Here is a 21,022-nt window from a genome sequence, read left to right on the forward strand (position 1 = left end):
CTTGTTTGCACAAAAGTGAATGAATAGGAAGGCTTTAAAAGTAACAACCAAAGTCCCAGTAAAGTAGGAAAGGAAGAAATCATATATATACATAAATTAAAATCAGCACTGAAAGGTCACTTTTTCACTGTTTTTAATCTCTTCCGGATTCCTCACAAAGCCAAGTGCTCTAATCTCAAAACACCACTATTGAATGTTCACAGCCTCTTCAAACTTATAGAATGCTTTAACTTCAGCACTCAAACTCACTCTACATTAGCTCATTCTTAATTTAAAAAGAAGGAACGCATATAATCTGTCAAATAAATTTTCTATTTTTAGCATCCATTCCCAAATTCTACATCAAAACTGAGAATGAGAGCTTTTACAAATGAGATAAAGTAAGGTTTAAAGCTTTTGTTCTTTGCAGAACTTGCCAAAGAAATAATTTTGTGTTTGCTTCCTGAAAGAAGAGTAAAAAAGAGATTATTACAATCGTTAAATGCCACTTCCCAAGCTCTGGGGGCTTTTCTAACAAAGACAAACATATCAGACTACTTTGCCATTTCTACAAATAGAATCCTGTTACATTTACCATTGTTCAGATACAGAACACCAGGCCAGAAGGAAGTCATGACTTCATGTCTCATAATAAAATGATGGCAAACCTTTGTTAGTTGTTATAAAATAATCTTCACCACCACCATGAAATGAAAATTTCTCAGACACTGTTCATATAAACATAGATGTGCCTGGTTTGAACAGAAGACACAATCCTATAAGCTGTATATCTACCCAAACATGTTTTAAAATCTATCAGGAAAGTCTGTTACTGAAAGGCACTCACACAAATATCACCTGAAATATAAAAAAAAAAAGGCAAACTTACATTTTCAGGTATTTCAAAAACGTGAAAAAATATTAAGAGTCTACTATCAGGTAAGCTGTCAGGGAAGATGCCATGTGCTTAGAGACAGAAGCAGGGAACAATGGTGGATAGCAGACAGGTCTGGAGAGAACGGTTAAAGAAGCAGCTAAGACCAGGAGTTAGAGGTTGGATTAGATGACTTCTAAGGCTCTGGACAAACTGTGATTATATTTTAAGGTACACTGAGCAGTGATAGTGGATAAAAACTAATCAATTTACATTCCTGTCTCTTCTCTCCGTGAGTAACATGGTAGATACAGAATCTAAAAGCAGAAACTTAAGTTAGAGTTCCTATGATATGAAACCTGACCAAAGCTTAAGACTTAAGAATAAACTATTGGAAACACAACCTAGAACCAATTTTATTCAGAAACACACAAAAGTAATCCAATGGCAAAGAATATCATAAAAAGAATATCTTAATCCTATCTCACACCGCACAAAAAATGAATTCTAGGTGACAGAAGAAAACACAAAATGTTCTCATTATAACGGGCAAAGATTCCTTAGGATTTAAAAAGTAGTAATCATAAAAGAAAAAATTGATAAATTAGACTTCATAAGTATTTACAACTTTTGCTCATCAATTGTCAACACTAGGAAGATGAATAGACAAGCCACAGAGTAGAAGAAAACGTTCACAGGGCAAGTATTTGCCAAAAATCTCACATCTGGAATATATAAAGAACTCCTAAAAGCAAACAATAAAACAATGTGCACACCACAAAAGAAGATATGCAGATGGTCAATAAGCACATGAAAGGTGCTCACAAACATTAGTCACAGTAAAATAAAATAGCACTACAGATATTCACTAGAATGACTAGGATGAAAAACATAGACAATACCAAATGTTGTCAAGAATGTGAAACAAACACAACTCCCATTTGCTGCTGGTAGAAATCAAAACAGACACACCTACACACATTTCCTGGTTTTATTACATGTGTGTGTGTTTATTATTCAATAAAAGGACCCAGGGCTGCTTAGAAAATGTTGTATCTGGGCTAGAGTAGAAAAGCTACAAGATGAGCCTAGAACAACATGCTGCATAAAAAAGGAAAGAAGTTTTCCAAGAGTCATGAGAACATGCCAAAGGAACAGCAGAGCCAGCATGACAGAGCAACCAGTGGCCAAATTTGGGACAATCTGCACTTCAAAATAAATGATGACATAATGATAGCAATGGACTATAATACATCCAATTATATAAGAATCCATGAGTCCATGCTTATATAAATTAACAAATTAGGGAAGAAGGGACAGCTTTTGCCTACATTAGAATGTAAACTGGAATACATAAGGAATGATGAAGTCAGAAAATAATCTAGGGGGTATAAATTTGATGAAAAACAAACCTATTTAAAAATCTCAAAACTCACCTCAGAAAACGTTTTCTAAATACAAAGGGAAAATAAGAAACTGTTAAGTGGAGAAACTTAGCAGTCACTCCCCTAGGCAAGTGATCAAAGCTACTTGGAACCAAGGCGACATCATGTCCCTTTCTGATGCGATGCACTGAGATCATACCACTTCTATGATATCTGTGCTTAGACTGCACACCCAAGTATAATCATGAAGAAATATGAGACGGCCTCAAACACAGGACATTTTACCAAACAGCCTGCACTTCAAAAAATATCAAGGTCATGAACCATAAAGAAAGGCAAGGAACTGTCCCAGATGAAGAGAGACTAAAGAGATATGACAAAAAGATGAAATATGCGATCCTGAACTGGAACTTGAACCAAGGGGAGAAAAAGCTAAAAGAAACTCTGTGCAGTTGATATCATTTTACCCTTTATACAAATAAGAGATCTTCTTTCAAAGGTTAAATAATAGTACAAAGTAAACAGTACCTCTAAGATATGTAGTCTCAGTATTCAATGTATTAGGCAGGTTGCTATCTCCCTGGCTAGCTGTACCGGAGAGCTAAAGTCTCAATCCGAAATCTTTACACACATTAAATTCAGTTAAAGTTAAGTATTCTCTGACATTCTTTTAACAGAAATAATCAAATGGATCACCCTAAGTGTATCAAAGTTATATATTTCAAGTTACAAAAAAAAAGATATAGTGACCATAAGGATATCTGTCATCCATTTATTTCAAACAAGTTACTCTAAAAGACTTATCAAATACAAATGAAAGTACACTCTAGATGAGATAAATAAAAATTACAATAGAAGCAACTGTAACCTACAAAAACTGAACCATAATGACAAATAAAAACTCACACTGGCAGCATACTGAGTTCAAACATCCATACTTACAAAAGGTACACATACCTTTCCCTAAATGTGTGTTTATGCTCATGTATCTAGCTGTTCCTGTAAGGCTCTTGTGTTCTCTGTATGGTATGTGTTTCTTTGTCTCTGGATCAATATATTCCTTTGCCAAACCAAAATCTATAATATGAATAACTTGCTGGGTTTTGTTTCCCGGCCGGCCTATTAAGAAGTTCTCAGGTTTTACATCTCTGTATATCAAGTTCTTTGAATGGACATATTCCATGCGAGAAATCTTGATGCAAAAAAGAAAAAAAACAAAAGATAAATTTTATTTTAGGCTTGACTAGCATAAAATAGGATGAGAGCGGCAAGACAATTTTCACAATGAAAACAATGTAAAGGGGAAAAAAAAAAAACAAACAGAAACTGTTTTATCCCCTTAAAAGCAACATGCTATATCACTCAAAAACATGTTCAATTATGATGAAAAATCTCTTTTTCTATTTTGGTCACTTATAAATGGAAGTGCTTGCATTTTATGAATTCCTTTCATATCAGGAAGACTGATTTAATCAAAACTTTCAGATGATGCCACCTTATACAATCAAATAAATTTACCAATACAAAATCTTAAAAGTATAAACAGATATATTCAGAAAATTGCAATTTATTTTTCCTTTTCAGTTCAATAATGGAAAAACTTTTACAATTCTTACACTAAAGAAACTTAGAGAGTCTAAACTGTTAAAAACAGTTAACAGAGCACCCTTCAGTCATATTTTTCTTTTTCATAACTTGTTCACTTTTCTTACGTATTAAACATTTAAAAAGATATTGAAACTAGAAAACTTTGGAATACAACTCTAATAATAATATAATACATTTTTATTCCTTGCTTTACAGTTACTCAATATTCATTGTATAAACTGTCACAAAATAAAACATTACAAGTAAATAAAAATGCTTCATTTAGTAATAACCATGGTTCACAATACAATGTAAGTGAACACAGTCACTCAAGCCATTTTAGTTTGTTAACAAATTTTGGGTCATATATATACATAACATTCTATGACCTATACTTTTCATTAACTAGGTGTTATGAGCATTTTTCAGGTCATGAAATATTCTTTTAATAAATAATTTTTAATGACTACATATTATCTTATTGTTATTAATAATTTATTCAACTAACTTATTTCTGTGCATTTGGGTTGTTTCCCACTTTATTATAGACATCTCTGGACAAAAAGCTTTAAGTACACCTGAATACTTCTATAGGGCAAATCTGCAGAAGTGAAAAAAATCAACAGATTAAAAACAATTTTAAGACTTCTGCAACATATACTTATTAACATTTGTTTAGAAACATCCTTAAAAATTATCCTCTAAGTTATTGCCCCATAGGCTCCCTGAAATTTAAATGTCTAAGACCCCCTCACTAGTTTGTTTCTTCTTTTCCTAGGCCATTTTACATTAATTTACTGAGATTAAAAACCTGTGTTTCTGACGGTTCTCTAAGTATTCATTTTTTTTTCCACGTATGGTAGATCTTTTTTTTAGTTTTATTGAGAAATCTCCATACTGTTTTCCACAGTGGCTGTACCAATTTACATTACTACCATCAGTGTTCAAGCATTCTCTTTTCTCCATATCATCACCTATGTTTGCTATTTTCATTCTTTTTTAACTTATTTTTTTATTGAAGGGTAACTGCTTTACAGAATTTTGTTGTTTTCTGTCAAACCTCAACATGAATCAGCCATAAGTATACCTATATCTCTTCCCTTTTGAACCTCCCTAAGTATTCATTTTTGACATGAAAAGAGTGCTAGAAACAACTTAATTCTCCAATGGAGCATTCTGATCTTAAAGCAATAAGATACTAATTTTTTCATACAAAAAAAATATATCTGCATCAGTTATTTTAAGCTACATTCATCCTGACAAGACAATGATATGAAAAGTAGACATATTTTTATTAGGTTGAATGCTGTGGACGACAATGTTGCAGAACTTTTAACTTTTAAAGGAACTTAGTCACCAAATGGAACCATACAATTGGTCAAGCAGCTTCAAAACATTCTGCTTTACTTACCAGTTGGATAGCTATCATGAGAACCGTTTTAAGAGAAAATGTTCTGTCACACAAATCAAACAAATCTTCCAAACTAGGTCCCAGTAGTTCCAGCACCATAGCGTTGTATTTACCACAAGGGCCAAAATAGTAAACTTGAGGTATACCATCTGGGGGAAAGAAGAAGGGCTTTAATAACTTCCTCATCTTAAACATCAAACTCTGCTTCCTAGAAAATCAATACACAATTTTTAAAACATTCTGTAGTTTTAAGAACTGCAGCAGGATTTTTACTTTTTCTGTACAAACTTTTCTTAAAACAGCCTCCTCCCTCATGAAGCATAGGGAGTCAGGTTACACCTCTGCTCCACCTGCATTGCTGAACTATGTTATAAACACTGCTTCACTGTTGGTCTCCACCACTTCACCACAGAAAGGAACTGTGCATTTGAGCCTTATTATTTCCATGGCCTACAGAAATGTCTGGCACACAGGAAAGATCTTATTTGTACTGAAAAAAGGAGCCACTGCACTCTTTGATAACCTTGTGGTAGGCATAATGTTAAGATCAACCCCAAGATTCCCATCCGCTGGTGTACACATCCCTCTGGTGTATAATCCTTCTCCAATTGCGGGCAAGATTCCCAGATTTTCCTCTAATCATTAGGTTGTATTATATGGCAAAGGTAACATAGCTAAGGCCCATGTCACTGGAGTTTAATCAAAAGGGAGATTATTCTGATGTGCCTGACCTAATCAGGTAAGACACTTAAAAAGCCATGCTAGAAGTCAGAAATATTCAAAAGCAGCAGAGCAGTTCTGTTGACGTTAAAAACCAACTACCGTGTTGCACAAGATGGCCACATGCCAGAGAACGGTGGGCAGGCTCTAGGAACTAAGAGCTTCGTCCCATGGCCCTGAAAAAGTCAATTTTGAAAATACGAATGAACCTGGAAGAGGACTCTGAGCCTCGGAAAAGACTGCAGTCCAGGCTTACACCTTGGTCTAAACCTAGAAAAAGACCCTCAAAAAAGGACAAAGCTAAACTATGCCTGGACTCCATAGAAACTGGGAGAAGACAATAAAGTCTCTTATTGTATATCACTAATTACTAAATAATTCATTATGCAAGAACACAAAATAATACAAACTCTAAATATAAAGCCTAAATGTACAGAAATCAAATGTACTTTACTTTTACTTTTTTGTGTACTTTTTAATTTGTTTTTAACTGGAAGATAATTGCTTTACAATATTGTACTGGTTTCTGCCATACATCAACATGAATCAGATACAGATATACATTATGTCCCTTCCCTCCTGAATCTCTCTCATATACTTCATTTTTAGAATTAAGACTCCCAACAAACTAACATATAATAGGTGATCATTTTATTTTAATACTGCATCTATCTGTTTTGAGAAAATGAACAACTTCCATCTAAAATGCCTCAGTTTTACTTACAAGTGTTTTTTGTTTTGTGTAATGACTTTGGAAGGGAAAAAACTTTCTAAAATATACTAAAACTTTCCCCCATTCTTTTAAAAATAAACAGTATGAGGAATGCAATTTCACTCTTACTGTTTATTCTATCATTTTGCATAGTAAGTACTGCATGGGCAAAATAAAACACTGGACTGGAAGCCAAGATAATTAGGTTCTTAGTTTGTCTTAATACTAACTATTCAATCTCTCAAGTAGACTTCAGTTTATCTATAATATCAATAGTTTAGAAAAGACCAATTTTTCCTGAAATGCGAATGTAAGGGAGGCGTTAGGACAGCTGAAGATAGCATAATATAGTCATGATAAGCACAGAGGAAGGAGACACAGTCAAACTGCATACATGGTCCCCTCCTCAAAAACAGAGATTCTCATACACTCCCATGTGTATAAAGATACACTCGCATATATATACATACACTCCCATGTGTATATATCATCACCCTGCACCACACACCAGACAAACACACACATTTTCCCCTGCCAAAAGAATCATTAGAGCATGAGTTAAGGTTGGTTGAATGGGAGGATGTGGAACCACAGACACAGAGGATCCAAAACATGTATATGGAGGGCCGACTATGAGTTACATGTGGATTTTTGACTCTGCAGAGGGTCAGTGTCCCTAGCTCCTGTGTTTTTCAAGGGTCAGTTCAACATTGCTTAATTCCAAAGAGCTCCAAAATGAAGTTCATGGTTAATAAGAATAGAAGTGAGGCTATAAAAAAAAAAAAAAAAAAGAAGTGAGGCTATATAACTTTGAATATTAGGGAGAGTGTTTGAGAAATACTTTACTCAGTTACAGTTAATACTTGGATTAAACAAATGTGGCCTAAATCTTTTTCCAATTCAAGTTTTCCCTGGTCGTCCCTGAATCGTTTCTCTGGTTGTTGTCACTAAAAGTTTCAGGTGTGCAGCGTTATAATCTGACATCTGTGCAGGCACTCCCTGTTCTGTTGCTCTTCACCAGTATTTTTTTTTTTAATTACAATTGGACGTTTGTGGCATCCCTGCAGAGAGCAAGTCCTTGGTGCCCTTTTTCTAACGCCATCTGCTCACTTCATGTCTTTGTGTCACATTGGGACAGTTTTCACAGTATTTCTGACTTTTCTGAGTGGCAGCTTCCCTTGTAGCTCAGTTGGTAAAGAATCTGCCTGTAATGCAGGAGACCCAGGTTCGATTCCTAAGTCGGGAAGATCTCCCGGAGAAGGAAATGGCAACCCACTCCAGTATTCTTTCCTGGAGAATCCCATGGAGAGAGGAGCCTGGCAGGCTACAGTCCATGGGGTCGCAAGAGTCAGACCTGACATAGCAACCAAACCACCACCTTAGCATGAATTCTTACTAGAGCCACTCATACGATACTTGAGTTATATCTACCCATATGACGTGTAAAGAAGACAAAAGGCTCAGAAATAGTGGATAAGAGCCTCATTAATGTTTACTCTAACTCTGACATACTGCTTTTACTATGCTATATACATTAAGAGCCTAGTGATGCAATTAAGATTTATCAATAGCTCTTAGTTACTAAGTTTTAAAAAATATTTCTACGATGTTTTTCTCCTGCCTCTGTGCCACTGAAATGTATTTTTATGTTCTTAATCTAGCAATCTCTAATAACCCATTTCCTGTTGCTTCTAGCCATAAAGATGCTCACTGAACACAGGAGGAGAATGGATTAACATAGAGACAGAAATACAAGAAAGTACCAAATAAGTTATAACTGAATTAAAAATATATATATACTGGAGGAGTTCAATGGTAGACTGGATGAGGTAAAAGACTGAATCAGTTAACTGCAAGACAAAACAACTGAACTTATCCAGACAGAGAAGCAAAATGAATCTTAAAAAGTGGAATTAACTTAAGAAACCACTGAGACAGCATAAAGCAAAATAACATTTGCATTACACAGATCCCAGAAGAAGAAGAGAGAGAAAAGGGGCCAGAAAAATCATCTGAAGAAATATGGCCAAAAATTTTTCTAATCTGCGGAAGGAAACAAGACATCCAGGTCCAGGAATTCCAGAGAGTTCCAATAAAGATTAACTCTAACAAACATACACCAAGACATGTCATAATTAAAATGGTATGTAAGTTAAGGATAAAGAGAGAATTCTAAAAACAAGAGAAAACCAACTCATTACCTACAAAGTAAATCCCATAAGATAATCAGCAGATTTTTCAGCAGAAGTTTTATAGACCAAGAGTAAATGGCATAATGTATTCAGAGTGCTACAAAGGAAAAAACTTTCAACCAAGAATTCTCCGTCTAGCAAGTTTATCATTCAGAACTGAAGAAAGGATGAAGAGTTTCCCAGATAAACACAAGTTTAAAGAGGTTCATCACAACTAAACTGGCCCTATAAGAAATATTGAAGCGATTTCTTAAGCTGAAAAGAAAAAGAACTAATTAATAGTAAGAAAACATACACAAGTAAAAAATATTACAGGAAAAGGTCACTAGATAATAAAGGTAGCGGATCAATCACTTATAAAGCAAACATGATGGTTTAAAGACAAAAAGCAGTAAATTTAAATTAAATTCCAATAACAATGGATGCTTTAAATTAAGAGACAACATATGTCATCAAAAGCATAAAACACTGAGAAAAACTTCTGTTAGATAAAGCTTTGGCATTCAAGGTGCTACCAGTTTAAAACAGGCTACTACTTATATAGACAGTTGGATGTGAATCTCATAATAACCACTGGGAAAAAAACGTGTAGTAAATACACAAAAGAAAATGGAAAGAAATGTAAATATATCACTGAATAAAACTACCAAAACACAAACAAAGAGGAGAAGAGAAGAAAGGAACAGAGAGGAACTACAAAACTACCAGAAAAAAAATAACAAAATGACAATAAGTATGTATTTATCAAGAACTACTTCAAATGTATATGGACTAGAACGGCCAATTAAAAGACACTGAGGGACTATTTGAATTTAAAGGGGAAAAAAAACGACCTATCTACATGCTGTCTACACAAGACTCACTTCAGGAGAAAGGATACACACAGTCTGAAAGTGAAAAAATTGAAAAACATTTCAATGCAAATATAAACAAAAAGAAAGTTGGACTAGCTATACTCATATCAGAGAAAGAAGATTTTAAAACAAAGACTATAAAAGACAAAGAAGAGCAAACATAATGATAAAGGTGTCAATCCAGGAAAAAGGTTAACACATTTATAAATGTTCATGCATCTAGTAGAGGAGGACTAAGATATACAACTCAAATATTAACAAACCTAAAGGAGAAATTGAAAGCAAACAATAATAGTAAAAGTCTTTAACACCCTACTTACATCAATGGATAGATCATCCAGAAAAAAATAATCAGAAAGAAAACAAATTTCAATCATGTTATTAGATTACATGGACTTAATATATAGAATATTCCATCCAAAAGCACCAAAATATACATTCTTTTCAAGAGCACATGAAACGTTCTCCAAGACAGATCATATATTAAGTCACAAAGTCTCAGAATAAATTCAGAAAGGCTGACATTAATTCAAGCATATTCTCCAACCACAATTCTATGAAACTAAATATCAACCACAAAGCAAAAAATCATAGAAATTAATAAACAACATGTACCAAAAAACCAACAGGTCAATGAAGATATTTAAAAATACCTAGAGACAAGTGAAAGCAGAGTAACAACATACCAAAATCCATGGGATGTAGCAAAAGCAGTTCAAAGAAGAAAGTCCATAGCAATACAGGCCTACCTCAAAAAGCAAGAAAAATCCAAAATAAATAATGTAACTTTATACCTAAAGGAAACAAAAAGAATAAATGAAGCCCAAAATTAGAAGGAAGGAATAATAAAGATATGAGGGGAAATAAATGAAAGACATTTAAAAACAATAGAAAAGATGAATGAAATAAGAGCTAGTTCTTTGAAGAGATAAAATTGAGAAATCTTTGGCTAGACTAACCTTAAAAAAAAAAGAGAGGACTCAAACAAAATCAAACTGCAAAAGGAGAAATTACAAATGATACAACAGAAATACAAAAAATTATGAAACCACTATGAACAGTTATATATCAATAAACTAGACAACTGAGAAAAGAGTGGAAAATTCCTAGAAACAAGCTCCCAAGACTGAATTATTAAGAAATAGAAAATTTTAGTAGAATAACTACTAGTAAGGAGACTGAATGAGTAATCAAAAAGCTCCCAACAAATTCAAGTCTAGGATCAGATGGCTTTCATTGGTAAATTATTCAAAACATTCAGAAAGATTTAATACCAACTCTTCTCAAACTCTTCCCAAAAACTGAAGAGGAAGAAAACCTTCCAAACACATCTCACAAAGACAGCATTACCCTGATACCAAAACCAAACAATGACCCCCATTAAAAAAAATTACAGGCCAACATCCTTGAGGAGGGTTCCCTAGGTGGCACAGTGGTAAAGAATGCACCTGCCAATGCAGGAGCCACAGGAGACTCGGGTTTGATCCCTGGGTCAGGAAGACCCTCTGGAGTAGGAAATGGCAACCCACTCCAGCATTCTTGCCTGGGAAATTCGATGGACAGAGGAGCCTGACGAACTACAGTCCATGGGGTCACAAAGAGTTGGACAAAACTCAGCGACTGAGTACACACATCCTTGATGAACAAAGCTGCAAAAATCCTCAACAAAATATCAGCAAACCAAATCCAGCAATACATTAAAAGAATCATATATCATGATCAAGTGGGATTAATTCCAGAGATGCAAGAATGTTTAACATCTGAAAGCCAATCAACATGATATACTATATTAACAAAATGAAGGATAAAAATCTCATGATTATCTCAACAGACTCAGAAAAAGCATCTGACAAAATTCAATTTATGACTGAATTTGAAAAATCCATTTATGATTAAAAAAAAGGGGGCAGAGGATCTGAATAGGTATTTTTCTAAAGACACATCAAAAGGCACATGAAAAGATGTTCAACATCACTAATTATGAGGGAAATGCAAATCAAAACCACAATGAAAGATCACCTCACACCTGTTAGAATGGCTATTATCAAATAAGAAAAAAAAAATAACAAATATTGGAAAAGATGTGGATAAAGGGAACCCTTGTACACTGTTGGTGGGACTGAAAATTAGTGCAGTCATATGGGAAACAGCATTGAGATTCCCCAAAAAAATTAGAATAGAACTACAGCTATTTCCACTTCTAGGTATTATCCAAAGAACACAACACAATGTGAAAAGACACATGAACCCCTGAATACTGCAGCATTATTTACAATGGCCAAGAAACAGAAATAAGCTAAGTGTTCATGGATGCATGAATGGATAGAGATGTGGTGCATATACATGAAGGAACTCTACCACAAAAAAGAATGAAGTCCTGCCATTTGTGACAACATGGACGGACACTGAACGTTCTATGCTAAGTGAAATAAGCAAACAAGACAAATACCACAAAATTTTACTCATGTGTGGGATCTAAAAAAAGCAAAATGAATGAATACACAAAATAAATCGAAAGCAAACTCACAGATGTAGAAATCAAATTAGTGGTTACCAGAGGGAAAGGGAGTTGGGGGGATGAGTGAAATGGGTAAGGAGAGTCAGCTGTACAGTGATGGATGGTAAATAGAAATGTGATGATGATCACTTTGTACTGTGTACAGGCATACTTAGGACATATTTTGGGCTCAGTTCCAGACCACTGCAATAACAGGAAGATCAAAATAAATTTAAACAGAACTTTTTGGTTTCTTGGTGCATATAGAAGTTATGTTTACACTATATTGAAGTCTATTAAGTATGCTGTAGCATTATGTCTAAAAATATAATGTACATACCTTAACTTAAAAACCCTTTATGGCTAAAAAATGCTAACCATCATCTGACCCTTCAGCAAGTTGTGATAGTAACATCAAAGATCACCGAACATAGTTCACCAGAACAAACATAGTAATAATGGAAAAGTCTGATGGTGGTGGTTTAGTTGGTCAGTCAGGTCTGACTCTTGAGACCCCCCATGGACTATAGCCTGCCAAGCTCCTCTGTCCATGGGATTCTCCAGGAAAGAATACTGACTGGGCTGCTATTTCCTTCTCCAGGGGATCTTCCTGACACAGGAATCGAACCTGGGTCTCCTGCATTACAGGCAGATTCTTTACCAACTGAGTTACAAGGGAAGCTGCCACTCAGAAAAGTCAGAAATACTGTGAAAACTGTCCCAATGTGACACAAAGACATGAAGTGAGCAGATGCCGTTAGAAAAAGGGCACCAAGGACTTGCTCTCTGCAGGGATGCCACAAACGTCCATTTGTAATTAAAAAAAAAAAAATACTGGTGAAGAGCAACAGAACAGGGAGTGCCTGCACAGATGTCAGATTATAACGCTGCACACCTGAAACTTCCAATGACTTAGAAAAATACTCTTCAGGGACAACAAAGAAAAACGAATTGGAAAAAGATTTAGGCCACATTTACTTAATCCAAGTATTAACTGTACTGAGTAAGTATTTCTCAAATACCCTCCCTAATATTCAAAGTTATATAGCCTCACTTCTATTCTTATTAACCATGAACTTCATTTTGGAGCTCCTTGGAATTAAGCAAAGTAGAAGGGACCCCTGGAAAACACAGGAGTTAGAGGCACTGATCCCACTGCACAAAAATCCACATGTAACTCACAGTCAGGCCCCCATATACATGTTTTGGATCCTCTGTGTCTGAGATTCCACATCCTCACATTCAACCAACCTTATATCATGTAGTATTATAGTGACAGTGTTAGTCATTCAGGCTTGTCTGACTCTTGGTGACCCCACGGGCTGTAGCCTGTCAGGCTCCTCTCTCCATGGAATTCTCCAGACAGTAATACTGGAGTGGGGAGCCATTCCCTTCTCCAGGGGATCTTCCAGACCCAGGGATGGAACCTGCGTCTCTTGCACTGCAGGCAGATTCCTCACTGTCTGAGCCACCAGCGGAGCCCGCCGGGGAAGTATTACTTCCTACTGAAAAAAACTCATGTGTAAGTGGACCCCACTGTTCAAGGGTCAGCTGTGTAGTGTTCAGACTCTGCCACCATATAATATAATCTTGCCTTCCTCTCCCTCCCCACCATACCTCCCATTCTAAGGCCCAGATTTACTCTGCCTTGCTATTTTGTTCTAAGGCTGCATTTCAAGTTTCCTACCCTAGTTCTGCTATCCAAATCACCAACTTCCTTGCTTCCCAATGTTTAATTTTCCTCTCTTCAAAGGCATCTATTAAGCATAACTCAAAATTCATAACTATTCACATAGAATTTCTGAACTGAAAAGACGTATGTGTAAATAAATTCATACAAGCCAACTCATTGTTGGCGGTTGTACATGTACATTCAAGCAAGGTATACACATAATATATCTTTGGCTTTCTAAAATAATACTGAGAAAGAGATCAACAAAGGAACAAATGAGAACAGCTTCCATTTTCTTCAAAAACTTCCTTTCTTTAATGGTTTCAAAGAGTCTCAAAAATATTTATCTCTACCTTATCCAAGATGGCTAAATTCCATAAAGAGCATTACATTTCACTGAGTAAATTAAATATTTAGTCTCCAATCTGAGGAAAAATACCCCAGCTTTATCATTCAACATAATTTTACCTTAAAATGATTCAGCAAAGATCTTTGGTGAAAAAAAATGATCTAACTCTAAATAACTCTTTGAAATACATATTGCTTCATGAGTCAATGAATGCAAAACCTTCTTACATAACTACTAATATAATGGATAATGTATTTCAACACAAATTCTGTCATTGAATACATGATCAGAGTTACATATCTTTTCAAAATCGAATACAAAGCAAAAAGCAAGCACTGGAAAAACCAAACTAAAATTCCATTTCCCAGGACATGGCTGGGCAGTTTTCTAACAATGAGCAAACAAATCAAACTGCTATGAATTAGGAAAAGCTGCAACTAATAAACAGGGGATAGGGAGTACCCTAAACAAGCACCAAATAAAACAACACAACCACAGCAATATAAGTATGATACGCAAGACCAGAAGTGAGAGGTGAGGGACAAGAGGGCAAGAAGAGAGGCTCTGGAGAGATGGTTGAGAGCAAAGAGTAATGAGGTTTTAAGTTACTAGCTGTGTCTCTTGATCAAAGTTTTCTGGCTACTGAAAAGCATGAACACAATCCAACTCAATGAGCAAAAGCAAGCTTTTTTACTTGTTTTTATATCCAGTGAACTTTAAACTATAAACTTAGAGTCCACCCAATTTCAATTGTTCCAAAAGCATTTTTGAGACTACTACAAAAAGTCCTTGATTGTGGGCTGACAAAAGTTACTCTGATTAACTTCTAACATCACTAATTTTCAGTGATGCTTATTAGCATCCCCAACACTGGAGACAAGTATTTTTTTCCCAAGAAATGCTCCAGAATGGGTAAGAATACAAAATTCATACACAACGTGAAAGTACAATTGCACCATCTCTCTCCCAAAATAAATTTAACACTTCATTTTATATTTCAGCACTTCACTTATGTGATAAAGCACCATCAATTAAGTCACAAAATAACATATGGAGATCCTACACTCTTAATACTGCTTGGTACTTCAGTTCCTTATAGGTGGGCAACAGTTAAGCATGTTATTAAAAGAATGATTGTCATGATGTTTCTTTCCATTTTCAGGTCCACTACTGTTCATGTAGGAAGGATTAGAACCGAAGTGGTGGTAAAGAACCCATCTGCCAATGCAGGAGACGTAAGAGACATGGGTTCGATCCCCGAGTCGGGAAGATCCCCTGGAGGAGGGCATGGCAATCCACACCAGTATTCTTGCCTGAAGAATCCCCATGGACAGAGGAGCCTGGAGGGCTACAGTCCACAGGGTTGCATAGAGTCTGACATGACTGAAGCAACTTAGAATGCACGCACATCAATATTAACATTCTTATCAGGAAATTTAAACTCTACAGACCTGATCAAGAAAAACTGAAATCTGATTAGAAAAACTATAGAATTATGACACAGGTTATGTTCTTTTCCAAGGAAATTCTTTGCTTTCAGGTATTCTTAACTTTTAGCACCAATGCTTATACTCCCAGCTCAGCAGTTCTCAACACATGGTCCCCAGCCAATCCAATCTTCCTTCTTCTGGTGACACCTCAGTTTCCCACGAGACAACCACCTCTCCCTATTCTCGGCCCCTGGATTTCAGGTAGTGCCTGAGATGAGCACAAGATGCAAGTCTGGGCAATCAAATTCACAGTGATTAAATCACTAGATACAAAACAAGTACGATTCAGTTCTAGAACTTTTATTTTTTTGGTGCTATAACTTTTTCCCCCAAAGTTTAAACTTTTACCCAATTAACAAGGCTGTGCTAACTTCAGGTGAACAGTGAGGGGCTTGGCCATAAGCATATATGCATCCATTCTCTCCTAAACCCCCATCCATCCAGGCTGGCACATAACACCGAGCAGAGTTCCATGTGCTATACAGCAGGTCTCTGTTGGTTATCCACTTTAAATACAGCAGTATGCACATGACCTTCCTAAAATCCCTAACTACCCCTCCCTCCCCACTTCAGGCAACCATTACAATTCACAGTTCTAGAACTTTTGCTGAAATTTTTAGTTAAGAGATACCTTTATAAGTGCTAAGCTAGGCTGTTGGTAAGCTTCTCTGTCATTTTGTAAGAAGGGCCAATCAGAGAACAAAGCTTACACATTTGCTTACACACACACACAGACACACAGAGAGCAGAAACAAATTAAAGAATGTCTCTGGTGACAGTACTGCAAAGTCTTATAGACAAGTCTTTTCCCCGAATTTATAGTACGTGGTCAATAAACTCCTTTTTTTCCCCCCACTTAGCTTCTTAGGGCTTTCTGTCACTTACTAGTCCTAACTAATATGTATAGTTTCACATATAACTAGTTGTATCCCCTCACCATTTAAATCTCAATTGTCAGTGATAATTTTGGTAAGTCCTGGAGGACTGTCTGTATCAGACTCAAACATGCACTATAGAAAGTTTATAATGATAAAACCATTATTACAAAATGTCAACTTAGTGTCCCCACAATGATGACTCATTTGGAAAGCATGCTCTAAGGAAAAAGAAAAGAATGCAAAATTGATAATGTATTAAGAAATGTACAGCTCTACCAAGCAGAAGGTAAACATGAGCTTACAAAAAGACACATGAAAAAATTCCATTCTATTAAATCTGGGAAAACAAAATATCCTTACTTGGTAAGACACTGTACATATAAAAATCATTACAGTTAGTAGAACAGAAATGAAAAGTGGAGCTGAGAAAAACGTTAACATAAAGTAAATACAACACAAAATAGGGAATTTTCTCATTAGTTTTTTCCAATGGAACAAAATATCCATTCTCAATTAGATTTAGAGTTTATGTAAAACTATATCAGTATTAACTTTCTATAGCCACTATAATTACTACACATTTGTGGCTTAAAATAACAGAAATTTATTTTCTCACAGTTCTGGAGGCTAAAAATTTTAAATCAGTTTCAACATGCTGAATCAAAGAGGTTCTACAGGACAATTCTACACCAGGATTTCAGGATTCCTTGGCTTATTGGCCATATCACTCCAGTCTTGGCCTCCGTAGCCACCTGGCCTTCTCTTCTGTTACATAAATTATTCCTCTGACTCTCTTTTACTGTGCATTTGGGGCCACCCAGATAACGCATGTGCTGTAGTCCATGGGCTCGCAAAGAGTCAGACACAACTGAACAACTGAACTGAACTGAGATAACCCAAAATAATCTTTAATCTCAAGATCCTTAACTTATTCATACCTGCAAAGTCTTTGCTACAAGGTCACATTTATAGGTTCTAGGGACTGTGATATGGATATCTTTTAAGGGGCCATTTTTCAGCCTATTACTATGTCATAAGTCATTTCAGTGTCTATAATACCACCAAAAAGTCTAAGAGTCTAGAAACTATATGAACTTTATATTCCCCAATTAAATTTTTTCACAATGTTCTCTATTTCTATTGGTACCAACACAAAAAGCTCCCAAAACGGCATATTTAAAATAAAAAGGGAAGACTCTAGAGTGAGTAAGAAAATAACCTACTAACCACAGCCTTAAGAAGTATTACTTTTAACTAAATTTAACATAGTATTCCTTGAAACTAGAGTTACTATGACAATTCATTTTATTACAAATTTAAAAATTAATATAAGACTTTACCTCCAGATCCTAACTGCTTGTAGAATCTGTATTCCAAATGTAGCTGTGGTGCTCTGGATTTCATAGGCTCCTGTTTAAAAAAAAAAAAAAGAAAAGCAACAATAAAAAATATTTAAGTTACTAAAGTGTCACTAGGCTCCAATTATTATGAATGTTACAAATCTTGACATCAACTCTTATATATATTAGGTATCCTTGTCTCCCTAAGGTTAAATCCAGATAATAATCAACTTTAAGTACAATGTAAAATAAATTAATGCCATAAACATATACAAGGTTAAATGGCTATTAGACAAGCATTAGGGAAAACTATGTTTGACTCTTTGACCCTGAAGAAAAGTATTCTGTGAACATTCTTGACTAAGGCAATGATGGCCCTGATTCTATTTCTCCTGTTCCCAGGAATTACTGTGCCCTCTACACTATATATTTCTGATGGAAAGGTTCTGGGTTAAAGTGGCATTACAGAAAAGTAAAAAAGAACAACGATGGAGATGGGAAAATTTTGACAGTAGCAACAACACAGTTTAAAAAATTATAGGTGGAGTACAGCTTACAGTAAAACACAAAATTTCTAAATATTAGGCTCATGAGCTTTGTAAATTCCAACCACTAGCTCAAAAAGCCTTTAGCGCTTTTCTATCACCCTTCTCTCAGACTTCTATCATCTTTTGATTTGTTTTGTCTGTTGCTGGATTTCATGCAAATGAGATTGTACGATATATGTTTTATATGTATGTGTCTGACTTTTCATTCAACAACATGTTTTTGAGATTTATACCTACACAGACAAACACACACACACTCATAGAACATAAACAGAAGCAAAGCAGATTTAAGATATAAATGTGTGAAAATATTTGTAGGAAACAAAACTATAACAGAGTAATAACACAGGAAAATTGAACAAGATCCAACAGGAAAGTATGTAACAAGCTAACAAAATTTAAACAAACAAAATCAACAAAACTTCAAGAAGAACAAAAAACCCAAAATTACCAAAATTTAAAACCAATCTGTCAACACACTAACACAACAGCAAAGAGAATTTGGAAACTGAGAGACAGAAAAATATCTAAAGAATAAGAAAATTTTGTAGAATGCATCTACATAAATTATACAAAATGCATTATTCAGGAAGAAAAATAGAAAACACAGAAAAAAGATTAAAGAGCTAGACAATATAAAGAGCACTAATATGCATTTGATAAGGAAAAGAGAAAGAAAAGTGAGCAGAGGCAATAACTGAAAAAATAAATGAGAGAACTGATGAAAGATAACAAACCAGAGAGTCAAGAGGAATGTGAATCCCAAACAGAGTAACTAGAAAGAAATTTATACTTGGACATATCGTAATGAAAAAACCAATGACAAAGACTTCAAATAAGAAAGCTGTAAAATCCCAGTGGAACAATTTAATCATAAAGATTATTATAAGAGAAAACAATCAACTTAGTTCTTAAGAGGCAGGATGGTAGGGTAAAGGCAGAGGCACTGAAATTAAATTGTGCTGGGTGTGAATCATAAATTCACTACTTGCTATATTTACTTAATCTTTTTGTACTTTTCAGTTCCCTCATTTACAAAAAACAGATAAAGTATTCTCTCATTTTATTTCTATACACATATATATGACTTAAAACAGCCCTTTCCATAGAGTGGAATTCTTTAGTTAACTATATTAAAGTATATAACCATAAGATATAATAAAAAGATACCCAAGTAGACAGTCACAAGTAAAATACATAATTCACTCAATCACTAATATTCCCTAGGTAAAAACAGAAACCCAGATCTAATTTAGTAGAGTCAGTTCAGCTTGATTCCAATATTTACTAGCACTAAAATTTTATTGTGCCACCGTACAAGAAAAGTCACCTCACCATTGGATGAATTTTTCATTATTCATGAATGACAGGTTATTATGTAACTATAAACAAGATACATAATAACCTGTCATTTGTTGTATGGCAGGAGGCAGGAGGAGAAGGGGGTGACAGGATGAGATGGTTGGATGGCATCACCAACTCAATGGACATGAGTTTGAGCAAGCTTCAGGAGTTGGTGATGGACAGGGAAGCCTGGCGTGCTAGTCCATGGAGTCGCAAAGAGTCATGACTGAGTGACTGAACTGAACTGAACAAACAAGATATGAAACTGGTGGTTGAGATCAAGTTAACAAATTAACCTGAAGCAAACTATCAATATGAACTAGGGTAACATTAAATAAGTGTGTAAACTTTTATATGGGATATATAACAAAACTGAAATTAGTCACTAAAGTTCGCTCCCTGAATGAACACCACTGTCATCAAATAAGGCCTTTGTACCAAGGTACAAAAATAAGATAGTACTGAAGGTATACAGATACAACATTTTCAAGTGGTTACTTTTAAGGCAGGTTCTGAACAAAATTATGTGGTTTTCTATAAACAGAGACAATAGATACAGACAGACATATAAGACAGAAAAAATATATAAGGACATTATACATATGTGTGTATATACATATAATACACATATAAATACACACACACACACATGCAAATATTTGGGAAGCTAAGTAACAACCATGGTTTAACAGTTTATATGAAAAATTTTCTGTCCTGCCAATACATTTTTGGATAAATCTGAGGCAAGCATAACTCTGTACCATACTTCAACCTCAAAATGCCACATGTAGATATAAAAATACTCCCAGTTTCCCAAAGAATATTGAATAACAACATTATTATATGTAGTTCTGATTACTGTGCTTTAATAAGGGACAAATCAAGGCAGAAAAATAATGTCAAAAAACAAAAGAAGAAAAAAAAAATAAAGGGACTTTCCCATTGGCTCAGTGCTAAAGAATCCACCTGCCAATGCAGGGGACGTGGGTTCAATCCCTTGTCTGGGAAGATCCCACATTCTGTGGAGCAACTAAGCCCAAGCACCACAACTACTGCGTCTGTGCTCTAGAGCCTGAGAACCACAACTACTGAGCTCACACACCACAGCTACTTAAGCCTGCTCGTCTGGAGTTCACGCTCTGCAACAAGAGAAGCCACCGCAGTGAGAAGCCCACGCACCACAACACAGA

At 35.3% G+C, this 21,022-nt stretch overlaps 1 protein-coding gene across 9 annotated transcripts in view; it reads right to left on the bottom strand.

Moving 5' to 3' along the window:
- Window positions 1-21,022, bottom strand: part of CSNK1G3 (casein kinase 1 gamma 3) — a 122,026-nt gene that overhangs the window by 52,909 nt on the left and 48,095 nt on the right. For all 9 annotated transcript variants that reach the window (XM_043912241.1, XM_043912239.1, XM_043912240.1 and 6 more), the window contains exons 4-6: window positions 17,941-18,010; window positions 5,237-5,385; window positions 3,196-3,430 (exon numbers count right to left, since the gene is read on the bottom strand). In XM_043912241.1, the coding sequence (XP_043768176.1) occupies window positions 3,196-3,430; window positions 5,237-5,385; window positions 17,941-18,010 (454 nt within the window). The remainder of the gene's footprint in view (window positions 1-3,195; window positions 3,431-5,236; window positions 5,386-17,940; window positions 18,011-21,022) is intronic.

The sequence above is a fragment of the Cervus elaphus genome, chromosome 9, assembly GCF_910594005.1.
Source record: "Cervus elaphus chromosome 9, mCerEla1.1, whole genome shotgun sequence".
Classification (NCBI taxonomy): Eukaryota; Metazoa; Chordata; class Mammalia; order Artiodactyla; family Cervidae; genus Cervus; species Cervus elaphus.